We start from the raw sequence: 13,358 nt of genomic DNA on the forward strand, positions 1-13,358 counted from the left end.
AAAATTGGGCGTTTCCCTAATTAAAGTACACATCAGTTGTCCTGCGTACAAGGGATACAAACTAAGAAAATGGGCTTGAGAGCAAAAATCGAATATGCAGCCCCCTCCTAAATGTACAGTTGCCTGCTCTGCCTTGGAGACATCATTTGAATAATAAAATGGCATTCTTTTGTATATAAATAGTTACATAAATACATTTAAAAAAAACAATAAATATATCAAACACCAAAGCTTGACATCTCAAAGCCGAACATTAATAACAATAAAACCAAAGACAAATTTTAAGAAAACTTAGAACAGTTTCACCACAGTTCCACTTGGTAAAACCTTGGCTAAATTTCACAGCTTCCCTCTCCTTTTGTTGGTTAGACTTTAAACACCGAGGAGCAGCGTTATGCACACAATTGTCCTAGAGTGCCTGTTGGTTTTCACTTCCTTTTAATTTAGACAGAGTACCATCTTTTTTTTTTTTAAAGATTTTATTTATTTATTTGACAGAGAGAGATCACAAGTAGATGGAGAGGCAGGCAGAGAGAGAGATAGAGGGAAGCAGGCTCCCTGCTGAGCAGACTCGATCCCAGGACCCTGAGATCATGACCTGAGCTGAAGGCAGCGGCTCAACCCACTGAGCCACCCAGGCGCCCGACAAAGTACCATCTTAATGATAAAGAAGACAAGGATTGTTTTTAAAAACACACAAAGGGCTCCTGGGTGGCTCAGTGGGTTAAAGCCTCTGCCTTCAGCTCAGGTCATGATCTCAGGGTCCTGGGATCGAGCCCCACATCGGGCTCTCTGCTCAGCAGGGAGCCTGCTTCCTCCTCTCTCTCTGCCTGCCTCTCTGCCTACTTGTGATCGCTGTCAAATAAATAAATAAAATCTTTAAAAAATAAACACACAAAATTACTGTAGTATTTTTATGTCAATTCTCAACAAATCCCTACATAATTTTAATTCTAAAAAAAAAAAAAAAAAAAAAAACCAAAACTGAGTAACAATTTTCCCTTAGCAGAATTTACATTATGGTAAAAGTACAGACCTGTTGCTTGAAATCTTTTAGAAATTTTTCCAAAGGAATTCTGCCTCCTGCCTCTAACAGAGAGTATGGACAAAAGTCTGCCAGAGAGTCTACTTGGCCCTTGAAATCATTTGACTACATGGAAAGTTAATATAACAATAACACAAAATCCACGATTAAAAACACCTTGCTCAAACAATTGCTCAAGTTCTAAACATTCTCATGAAGCTATATGCAGAGAACAACTCTGGACAGACACACAAATTGGTAATGTCAGCTGCCTCTGACTAGGCTGCCTCTAACTAGGCGACTATGTGGCTGGCGGACAGGACTGGGAGCTAGGAACCTGTCAGTAAATCTGCAATCCTACATTTTGAATTTTGTACCATGTGCATGTATTGGCTATTTTTTTTTTAAATATTTTATTTATTGACAGAGAGAGACGAGATCACAAGTAGGCAGAGAGGCAGGCAGAGAGAGAGGAGGAAGCAGGCTCCCTGCTGAGCAGAGAGCCCGACGAGGGGCTTGATCCCAGAATCCTGAGATCATGACCTGAGCCGAAGGCAGAGGCTTAACCCACTGAGCCACCCAGGCGCCCCTGTATTGGCTATTTTTATTTTTAAGTTATCTTAATGGTCCTTGGCATTTTGGCCGGGTGAAGCCTATGATGCAAAAATCTTTTTTTTTTTAAGATTTTATTTATTTATTTGATAGATAGAGATCACAAGTAGGCAGAGAGGCAGGCAGGGGTGGGGGGTGGGGTGGGGGGCAGGAGGCTCTCTGCTGAGCAGAGAGCCTGATGTGGGGCTCGATCCCAGGACTTGGAGATCATGACCTGAGCCCAAGGCAGAGGCTTAACCCACGGAGCCACTCAGGCACCCCTGCAAAAATCTTTTAAATATTGATGGATTCAGCCAAATTTTACTCAAGGAAACTTCTGACAAAAACCCCACGATTTAAAAAAATATATACCAATTTTCATCTAGCCTTTACGACAAAACTTGTATCCGTTTATTTGTATGTTTTAGGTATTCCTACCACGCTTCTGTATTTTTCCTACTAAAATATCCAGATATCCATCTTTTTTTTTGTTTCTAAAGATTTTTATTCATCTATTTGATGGACAGAGATCACAAGTAGGCAGAGAAGCACACACAGAAAGAGAGGAAGGGAAGCAGGCTCCCCGCCGAGCAGAGAGCCTGATGTGGGGCTTGATCCCAGGACCCTGGGATCATGACCTGGACCAAAGGCAGAGGCTTTAACCCACTGAACCACCCAGGCGCCCTGCAGATATCCATCTTTTTGTGAACACAGCTCAAGTTCCTTGCTCTTTTCAATGAAACAACTGCTTTCAGATTTAAAAAAAGCAAAGGGCTCTCACCGTGGCCCCAGAGTTGGCAGGAGAGACACCATCTACCTGCATGTTACAATGATCCGTAATTCGCATCATGGCCTTTGGAAAGTAAAAGCGCCTGAGTACTTTTTGGCTATGGAGAGAAAATTCACTTTACAGAGTAGATTTGACAAGAACAGCCACCTCGTGCAGCAGTACGTTCGGGCTTCTGTTCCGCCTTCGTTCAGGGCTATATAATTTAGTCTTGCAGTTGCTTAGCCAAATGGGCCTCACGAGGGTGGAGCATAAACATTGCTGTGCAACTAGAACATGGTTAGTCACTCTGCAGGCCACGGTCATAAAGCACAGCCTAATTAAGGTATTTTATCTCCTCTCTCATGATAGGGACCAACACTAAATTAAAATACAGGTACTGGAGCCATAATATCACAGTAATGTTTCCAGGGACATCCAGCCTATGTTTGCTTCTGTTCAAGGACTATCTGTGTGCTGATATTGTCAGCCTATTGATTTTTAAGTGCATTAGCTGTATCAGGGGCCATTAGCAATAATGTCAAAACTTTCCGTTTATAGGGGTCCTTTCCAGCTGATGGGTTTCATCCCACATCGGTCTGGTGTCACCACTGCCTCTATCAAAAACCTGGATTTCATACTTCACTGCATCAACTCTATAAATTCTGTGCGACATCTAGGGCCATACCTGGTCCATGCAGGCTGACCCTGGAATGAGCACCTGTTGTATGTCCCGTGAGCAGAGGGAAGCCCTCCGGCTTCCGGAGCTGTTTTGCCCTCATTTATAGAGCCGAAACCAGGGACTGTCCAGTGGGGTACACCACTCTGGAGGCCTAACTTACTTCGAGCCCCACTGCAGCATCGGGCTGAGGCCTACTGTTTGCGAACATCTGTTTGAGCTCAGACCACTGTCCAGCTTCCTCTGCTTCCCTGTCCTGCTTCCCAGCTCTCTTGACAGTTTCCAGAAGAACATTTCCTTAAGAAAAACTTGGCACAGGGGCACCTGGGTGGCTCAGTCAGTTAAGCATCTGACTGCGGTCAGTCAGGTCATGATCTCGGGGTCCTGGGCTGGAGCCCCACATTAGGATGCCCCTCCCGTCAGTCAGGTCATGATCTCGGGGTCCTGGGCTGGAGCCCGACATCAGGATGCCCCTCCCTCCACTCGTGTGCACTCTCTCAAATAAATAAAATCTTGAGAAAAAGAAAAAGAAAAGAAAGAAAAAGAAAGAACTTGGCACAAATCCTCATCTCGGCGCCTGATTCCTGGTCTTGGGATCTTCTTCTGGAGAACCTGACCTTAGATCCCCTCTGAGCAGGCAAGCTCACCTTCCTCCTTGGTGCTGCCTCTGCTCCCAAATGACCGCCACTGCCCTCACACAGAAATACCCTCCTCTTCCCGTGCCGCTCTGCCTGGGACAGGGGGCATAACGATCAAAGGAGGTACTGTAAGTGAAAACACATCTAACCCTATAAAATGTCCTACAAATGGAAATCACTGGTGGTAATGCTTTGTCTCACCCATCCTTCCATATCTGGATCCAGCACCACCCCCTCCAAGAACGGGGGCCCCCACTCTCCCTGCCACATTTTTTTTCATCATCCATCTTCTCACCTACAGCGTTAAGCTCCATGAAGGTAAAGATTTGGTCTACTCACTGTTGGAGGAATGAAATGCATTCACAGGATGTATTTATGCATTCAACAAATATGCGTTAAGGAATGTTTCAGGAATTAAAGGGCTGAAAGCCATGTTAAAAGTCATCTAGAGTACCTATAGCCTGGAGAGGATAAATAACTTCCTTAACATACAAAATAACTTTGTGGCAGATTCTTGATCTCTTATCTCCCAGACCTAAGGACTTCCCATCTGAGGCCCCAGCTTGAGGCCCTGCAACTTTTTAGATGGGCAGCTACAGAGGAAAATGGCAGCCCCTTCTCCTTCAACCAAACGGCTGGCATCTGGGCCACTGAACTCAACAATAGGCTTTCTGACAAGAAAGGTGCACCGAGATTTTTAGCACCACAGTTATGGGTATTGTTTTCATCTCTCCAACTAAGCCTGAATCCCTGGTGGCAAAGACTTACTGAATCCACCTCCCACAGGGTCCGGGGGATCATGCACAGGGCTGAGCTCAGACGTCAGGAGGAGGAGAACACAGGGGAAGAGCGCAGACACCGGAGTCTCACCAACCTGGCCCCAACTCCAGCTCTAAACTTAGCTCCTGAGTGACCTTGAACAAAGGTGCCAAACTTCCGGCACCTTGCAGAGTTCTTCCAGAGGATAACAGCCCGAGTCCCAGGATCACAGGAAGGACGTCATGAGATGCTATACGTAAAGTCCTCTGCACTCAGTAAACATAACCAGCAGTTAACAGTACGTCGTAGCAGTGGGAGTGGTAGTAAAACCAGGCTCTATAAACACCTACCAAGTAGCTCTGACAGGCCAAGATCAGAGATGTGGGTTGAGAGAATCCCCTGCTATTAAGGAAGATAATTTTTATAGGGAAGAGGAGATGCCCGATAAAGTAAGACGGGCACTGACCAAACGCAGTGCCATGTCTCTCTCCTCCAGAACAGACCAACCCCCTCAGTTTGCTTTTGGGATTCAAACCCAATCCATGTGCTCCTGACTCTCGGCACTCTGCTTCACCTGCCTCTGCAGTTCTTCTGCTTGACGGAGGCCCAGGGGAGAGGCCCGATCCCCAGAGAGCAGCATTGGGGTCTCTGCATTTTACAAGGGCCTCCCTTCTGACAGCCTCCCCACTTGGCCCCCTGGGGTGTGTTCATTCATCCAGTGAGCACACACTGACCAAGTGCTGGGCACTATGGATCAAAACCCAAGCCAGAGGAGAGCTCCCCACCCTCCAGGACCTCCCAGCTCTGAGCATCCTCCAGCTCCTCTTTCTTAATCAGAGACCCCTCCCTGCAGAAGCTTTCCTGCCTCCTAAGCAACATGAAGACGATGGTCTCATTAGCAGCAATAAAGGCAGGGAAGTAGAGTTAGAGATTGTCAGTGTCAGGATCCCAGCTCTGCCACTTTGCTTTCTTGTTGTGTAACTGTGGGCAAGTTCTTCCCCTCTCTGCCTCACCCACCTCACCTTTTGAATGAGGACAACAATACCTACCAATTAGACTTGTCGGAATGAAATGAAACCCCACTGAAGTTTTTTGAACAGTGCTTGCCACATAGTCATAAATGTTCACGAATACTATTTCACAACTTAAAAAAAATAGCCACTCTCACATCTAGGATGGCTATTATTGGGCCACCAACCCAACAGAGAGCTAAGCCTACGATGGGAGAACTGAAAATGTTCGGATCTACTGCTCTGCTGCAGCAAGATTCTGCTTTTTCTGGCCAAGCCAGCTGGAATCTCTGCTTCCAGGGAAAAATGTAAAGACTCTCCAGCAGTGGCCACAAGTTCTATTTGGTAACTCAAACTCAAAGAAGGCTTGAGCTCCGAGAGCATCTTGAGAGCTGAGTCAGCAGGGAAGTGGAGGAGGCTCCCTAGGTAGGGTAGGACCTGCTGCAGAGGCTGACCCCAGAGATCCCAGGGAGGCAGGCAGCCCATAGCGGAGCATTCAAGGTCAGGGCAGGTTCTAGAACCAAAGAACAGTCCAATCAGTGGGCAGGTCAGAGCAAGGGAAATCCCGACCACTGCCAGCTTTTGAAATCTGAGATGGTGACAATATGGCCCTGGGTGATCTGTCACTAGTAGCAAGACTCTAGGCCTGAGGTCCAGGATATGAAGGAGGGACAGCTCTCAGGGGCGATGGCTGGCAACAGTTAGTCGGGATTCCCTAAGCACGTGCACTTGGCACTTGGATTAAGAACAGTCCTAGCAGGAACCAGGGCAATAAGCAAGTTAAGTCAAGGAATACTACTTTTGAATTACCCTAGCTGATAGGACAGGTGAGTGGGAGAAGGTACACAAAGGAAGAAAAAGGGAAAGGGAAGGAGTGATAAGACCCAGAGACTGTGAGTCACTCAGGGCTCACCCCTGACATGCCAGAAGCCAAGTCTCCAGCAACAAAAACTTGATCCCAAGCTCCTCCAACAGTGCCACTTCCTTTCACAGCAGATCTGCTGACCCAGCTGTGGGCACCTGCACAGAGCAAAGGCAGGGGAAAATGATAGAGTAGGGCCAGAAGGCAAACCCAAAACCAAAATATTATCAGTGGCAAGCATTCCAGACGAAATCAAGGATCTAAGTGTCCATATGTAGGCTTCATCCTGCAAACCTAGCCCTTCAGATGAAAGGAATCAACAGACGGGTTATCAGAGATGTGGGGTGACACATGGGGCACAGTCTTATTTAGGGTGAAGTCTTTCCTGGAGAAGGTGACTAGTGGCAGCTAACCCGAGTATGTTTTCTATGGCTATACTCTTTTCTCTCAGCCATCAAATCCAGAGAACAAAATGCCAAAGACCTCTAGAGGTTAGTTCCCAGATAATGATGTAGAGGCTCACAGTAATCTTTGTGCACATCTTAAAGCACAAATCCATCCCATGACACTCAGACTTTCCTCCTCCCAAGCCTCTCAACCAGAGCCAGATCTGAGCCCCATGACCCTCCCGGCCGCAACATGGCTGTGACCCATGAACTTGACATTCGGGGGCCATGCCAGTCTTTGGGGCCTCAGTCCACCAAACTGCTCCAAGGCAGTGGGAAGGAAAGAGCCAGCAGAAAAAAAAGACTTGAGACTTTCTCCCATACCAGTGACAACTCCAGGGGTCCCCAGACCCAGTAACAGAAAGCGGGGGGCCCCTGTCTTTGTGCCTGGCTGCCACAAAATGCTAGGCAAGTCACCTAATTCTGGCCGTGTCCTTGATGAAGTCAATTCTAGTGTCTGAGACTCAGCTTCTCACCTGTAACACGAAGAAGCAAAACTAGGTGACCACCAAGGTCACCACCAACCCAGGATTCTAGGACTCCCTGGTGCAGGAGACCAAAGCAGTCCAACATCTGTCCAGCTCAGGGAACCAGGCCACATTCTCTGCCAGGGAGGGGCCCCAGACTGGAAGAACAGGAGTGGCCACAAGGCCACAGTCATAACAAGGCTGGTGAAAGCAAGCAGGCCTTGCCTTGGAGCTTGGAACCAGCCAGGCCCGCCTCCCCTGGCCTGCTGCAAGTGTTCAGTTCCTGAGTGCAAGAAAAGATCCTGGATCCCCAGGGTTAGGAGAGATGAGCTTCTTTTTCCTCAAGCTAGTATCTGGGATGGCTCCCTGTGTGCGTGTATGTGTTTGCTGTTTTTTCCCCTCCTCACTATCAGTTTGATGCCGTCAACCATCGGGGGAGCTGAGGCGGCTTCCCCCGACCCACCGCCTTCCCATGCAGCCTCTCACCTGGGGGTTGTCCATGTACCAGAGAAGGCAGTTGGCCTGGGTGTCCAGAATAAAGTACCTCCGCAGAAACTTGCCGCTGTTCTCATGCTCCTCGATGTCCAGAAACCCACAGATTCGGTTCTGTCGATCCACATAAGGCATTCCTGGGCTCTGCTCACATCACCCTGCGTGGCAGAGGAAGGGAGGTGAGGATAAGCGGGGTGAAGCGCACCCGGACTCAGGACCTGTAGGAACTTCACTCCGGCTTGACTCACCACTGTGAGAAGCTAGACTACCTCTCTCATCCTCTCTCCTTCCCTAGAGCACCAAATGTTCCACCCCAGCCAGACCCCGGAAATCTCCATCAGTTCTGTTCCACATGTAGCCAGCGAAATGCGTGAGCAGGGACTCGGCTGTTTCCTGAGCTCCACTGTGTGTTGACGAGAGCCGCGGGCAACTTTACTATGAAGAGGAAGTAAGCCTAGATCAGGGGCCTCGGTTCTAATTCCAGCTTTAGCCCCTGAGGAAGTGTGTGACTGCAAGCTATTTAATCTCTCCGCACCTCAGTTTCTGCACCTGTAAAATGGGGATAATTGTGGTACTTACACCTCCTAAGATTTTGGTGAGAATTAAGTGCCTGGCACACATTAAGCATTTCATACACATGAGGTATTATTATTGCCCTTCACAAAAGCCTTGTAAAGTAAGCCATAACCCAATTTTTTAAAGATTTTATTTATTTGACAGACAGAGATCACAAGTAGGCAGAGAAGCAGGCAGGGAGAGAGGAGGAAGCAGGCTCCCTGCTGAGCAGAGAGCCCAATGTGGGGCTCGATCCCAGGACCTTGAGATCATGACCTGAGCCAAAGGCAGAGGCTTTACCTCACTGAGCCACCCAGGCGCCCCCATAACCCAATTTTATACATAAAGAAACTCAGAGAGAAGATTTAAGCCCCACCCCAAATTCCCACATAAAACTTTGCCAGGAATTCAGTCACCAGGAGCAAACCTCCAGCTTCATGAAGGAATTAAATCTGAGGGCCACATCCCTCAGAGCTAGCTTCACTTGCTTTACTTTGCTGTTACCCGAAAGCCATTCATGACCGGAAGGATGAGGGCTCAGAGTAAGGCCCCAACCGGTGAACACTTCCACTGACTCCAAAGGATCTCTGGTGATGAGAGACAAGCTTCACCTTCAAGCCCGCCTCCTTTCTCCTCGTGATTTCCTTCTGACTCTCTAGAGAGCCAAACAAAGGGCAGGGGCTCTATTCTCCTCAAGGGGGATGAGCACTTTCCAATAAGCAACACAGAGAACAGGTGAAACACAGGCCCACAAGGGTCAGAAAACACCACAGGACATTCCAACTTTCAAGGACTAACACCACCCACCACTGGGCCCTGCTCAGCTTCAACAGGCAAAACTCACTATGACCCAAGCCCACCAAAGCCCTAAGCAAAGTGGGGAGCCGGCTGGCTTGAGGCCATGCCTGTACCACAATGCTGGGTTAGCAAGTAAGATACCAAGATGCCCCACCCAGAGCCGTCCAGGCCCAGGGCAGGCCAGTCCCACATTCCCAAAGTGTGGCGACTGGTGGCATGGTCTGTTCTCTCCCAGCTCTGTGGGGGCCTGGCAGTGTGGAGAGGCTGCCCCAAGGAAAAAAGTGCCAGCCACTGTGCGTGTGTGCATGTGTGCACACACAAACACACAGATACAGGTGAACAATGAATCCTTGATTGTAGGTTAAGATCAGGCCAGATTCCTGATGGGGACAGAGGACAGTCAGAAGGAACATGAGCCAGGGGCCCACAGCTACTTGCTGCATAATGATGGGGGACAAAAGCATACAAAGGTGAAACAGCACAGTTAAAAGGAAGGAAAGAAGTAAACGGTGAGAAAAGTCTTCTAGCAGACACCAGGTCAAAGAGAAGAAGGCAGGAAGACTGGCGCTGGCTGGGAAGGAGCACAGTCCTGAGAAAGGATGCAGCTTCCCCACTCAGATTCAGGGGGAAATCGGAGTCCCACGCAGAAAGGCTGGGATGACCCATGCATCCCATGCACGGCCCCATGCATAAGGGCCCTTCTGAGATGAGGGAGCTCCCCCATCCCCCGAGAAAACCAGACAAATTCCCTTGATGCCAGCCCAGCCACAGAGACAGAATTTCCAGAAGTTTCAGGACCGCAGCCACTCCGGGGACATCTCTACGAGAAAGCATCTAAACTGCAGTAACCAAGCCGACTGTCTCTAGACCCAGCTGGTAGGCATGGCATCTGGCTTACTGCTGGCTTGCAAATGTTCCCTTTTCAGCCTACAGGACTAATCAGTGCCAGCCTTTTTGTCAGGTCACAGGCTAGAGAAGGCACTGTGTACAATCCCCCAGTCTACTTTCGTGGAGGGTGCTTCCCATCTCCACGGATCCCGGGTGGGGAGAATCTTCTTGTGTCAAAAGGAAGGAGAACAAAAAGAATTCTGGTTACTTCTCCTGACTGTGGTTCTAGCCCCGGTGGGGGGGGGGGGGGGGGGGGGAGAAGAAAGCTGCTCGGATGTCCTGGGAAGCAGCTGAGTCACGGAGCTCATCGAGAATGTGGGAGGCAGGGGAGAAGGATGGGCCACAGGAGAACCAAGCATCACAGGGAAACGCTGTTATGCCTGGCCAGCCCACACAGAAGCAGTATACTCAAAAGATGGCGCATGAAACACAAACCTGACGTCCTAATCCCCAATCCTCTGTCAGTTCATCCTGACCCCACTTTTCATCCCTTGTCAGAACACAGACTTAGCTTTAGTACAGGGAGCCTGCTTCTCCCAATCCCCCAAGCCCCCATCTCTGCTCTTCAGCCTGCCACCACCATCCTCCAAGTCCCTCTGGTTCCTCAACTTTTTCCTGGAAGGCCCCCCTAATCCAGTGATTTCTGCCACCCCATGCCCAACCCCAACAACTGGGCAGTGAGGGTAGAAAGTAGTAACTGAGTCATAAGGGAAGAGAAACACCTTGATGCAAGCATACACACTGTCACCCCAAACACCCCTACTAAGACCCACGCAAAGCTCTGTACCATTCTTTCTACGTCCCTCCAATTATATAGTTTTAGCCTGTTTTCTGACTCTTTAAAACCACTTGTTATGGGGCGCCTGGGTGGCTCGGTGGGTTAAGGCCTCTGCCATCAGCTCGGGTCGTGATCCCGGGGTCCTGGGATCGAGCCCTGCGTCGGGCTCTCTGCTCCGGGGAGAGCCTGATTTCTCCTCTCTCTCTGCCTGCCTCTCTGCCTGCTTGTGATCTCTGTCTGTCAAATAAAGAAAAAAAAAAAAAAACCACTTGTTATATTAAATTTCATTTTAATCCAAGTTTCACAGTGTAAAACCACTGAGTGGAGGGTGACATAGGGTGCTCTATCCCAGCACTTGTCCCCAACCCATGTCCTAAGCGCCATCCCTGACAATGACTCTCTCCCCATCTCCTGGGACAACAAGCAAGTGTTCTCACTGGGATGCAGCATCAGATGCCCCTATCCCAGGCGAACCCCTTCACCTCTGCCCTAAGAGCGTAATGAAACCTCCTAGCAAGTAACTGTGGAGTCTTCACAACACACTGGTGACAAAGAGCACAGAAGATTTGTGCAGAAAAGGACCCTGTTCTACCCCACTCAGTACCCTCTTTCCAAAGTTTGCCAAACCTCCTTAGAATTTTCCATTTTTGTGTGCAGAAATCAAGGTATAACAATGCTGGAATTTTTTTTTTAATTCACTCTAGCCAGTCGTTTTCATTTTTGCATGCTTTTTCATGCCCCTCTCCACATAATTGGCCTTTTTAAATTATATCATAAACATGTTCCATGTTGCTACATAGTCTTTATAATCATTGCTTTTAATGGTTGCATAACATTACTGAACTGCATTTACTATAATTTACTTAACAATTTCTCTATGATTAGACAGTTAGATTATATTCAGCTTTTCACTATTATAAATAATGTTATGTAAATTCTTATTTTCATGCTTTATTTCCTCTTTCACATGGAAACAGCATACACAAATTCCAAGCAATAATATGACTAGATCATAGGTAATGATCTTGTACAATTCTTGAGACCTATTTAAAAACTGCTTGCTAAAACTATTATCTGTTTACATCACAGTCAGAAATATATTGTTACAATCTCTATAATCTTGTATACATTGAATGTTCTCATTTTCAGCTGTTGCTAGTTTTAAACATACAATGATGCCTAGTGAGGCTGAACATTTTTTCACGTTTGCTTCCTGCTTCGTCTTCCTTCCTGGACGTTGTAAAATGCAAATCAAATTATGTGCACATACAGTAATGCATATTCTCTCTCTCTCTCTCTCTCTCTCACAAACACACACACACACACACACATACACACACACCAAACTAAACCAAAATATGGCCTCACATAATCTAAATAATTGAAGAATGTATTTTAATGAAGAGTAAAATAGAAAAAAGTTCTATATGATTCAGATTTCTTCAATGTATAGTTCCTAAGTATACTGCACTTGAAAATATGTTTAATATTTAACTTATGGTAGAAGGGAGATGGAGTACAAAGTGAGTTTCCATTGGGTGACCCACTGATCAGCAGCAGAAAATGGATTAAATGTCAGTTAAACCAAGATTCCCAGCCAACATTTGCCAGTTAACCAGATGAAGCTTAATGGGAAGAGTCAAGGGCTTCCCACCTGAGAATGAGGTGAAGGGCACTGGGATGTATCTGTCCAAAATGTCTCCCTGACTGCCCATTTCAATGTCTTAGCTTCCCTCATTGGAGAAGATTTAAGCCAAGGAAAAAAATAATAAAACTCTCCCGTAGGATTTGAGGCAATTGACATTTTCATCAGGCTAATTATATAAAAGAGAGAGCTGGGACCAAGACCCAGAGGAAATATGCACCAATGGGAGACAGAGGCACTCAAGAATATAAAAAGAAGATCGCTGCTTGAAACAAATGTCACCTACTTGGAAAGATGTGTTAGGATTCTTACACACCTGGGACAAAAACATGAAACTTTGTGAAAGCAATTTGGCAATAGGTAACAAGAGAGCTAAAAATGTTCATACCCTCTGACCCACTAATTCTACTTCTAAGATTCCATCCAAATAAATAAACTAAGATGCAAATAAAGATTAAAATTTTTAAAAAGGCATCTGCAGTAAAATTCATAGTAACAACAAGGTGGAAATGACCTGAATGTCCCAATGATTAGAGGATAATTAAATAAATTATGAGACATTTACATAAGGAAATGTTACATGATCATTTAAAAATTATGTTTTCAGGGCGCCTGGGTGGCTCAGTGGTTAAGCCGCTGCCTTCGGCTCAGGTCATGATCTCAGGGTCCTGGGATCGAGTCCCGCATCGGGCTCTCTGCTCAGCAGGGAGCCTGCTTCCTCCTCTCTATCTCTCTCTGCCTGCCTCTCTGCCTACTTGTGATTTCTCTCTGTCAAATAAATAAATAAAATCTTAAATAAATAAATAAATAAATAAATAAATTATGTTTTCAAAGAATTTTAAATGAATTAAGGAGAAACTCACTATATCGCAAGTTTTTGTAAAATATGACTTACAATATGATCTCAATCCCCTAAATATTATTTTTGTATTTCCAAATATATTTGGATAATAAAAGACT

At 46.8% G+C, this 13,358-nt stretch overlaps 1 protein-coding gene across 2 annotated transcripts in view; it reads right to left on the minus strand.

The window, feature by feature from the left end:
- PLEKHA2 (pleckstrin homology domain containing A2) overlaps positions 1-13,358 on the minus strand; it is a 59,937-nt gene that overhangs the window by 40,133 nt on the left and 6,446 nt on the right. For both annotated transcript variants that reach the window (XM_059156324.1, XM_059156323.1), the window contains one exon: positions 7,729-7,892. In XM_059156324.1, the coding sequence (XP_059012307.1) occupies positions 7,729-7,869 (141 nt within the window). In that variant the 5' untranslated portion in view covers positions 7,870-7,892. The remainder of the gene's footprint in view (positions 1-7,728; positions 7,893-13,358) is intronic.

Source organism: Mustela lutreola, chromosome 18, assembly GCF_030435805.1.
Source record: "Mustela lutreola isolate mMusLut2 chromosome 18, mMusLut2.pri, whole genome shotgun sequence".
In the NCBI taxonomy this organism is placed as follows: Eukaryota; Metazoa; Chordata; class Mammalia; order Carnivora; family Mustelidae; genus Mustela; species Mustela lutreola.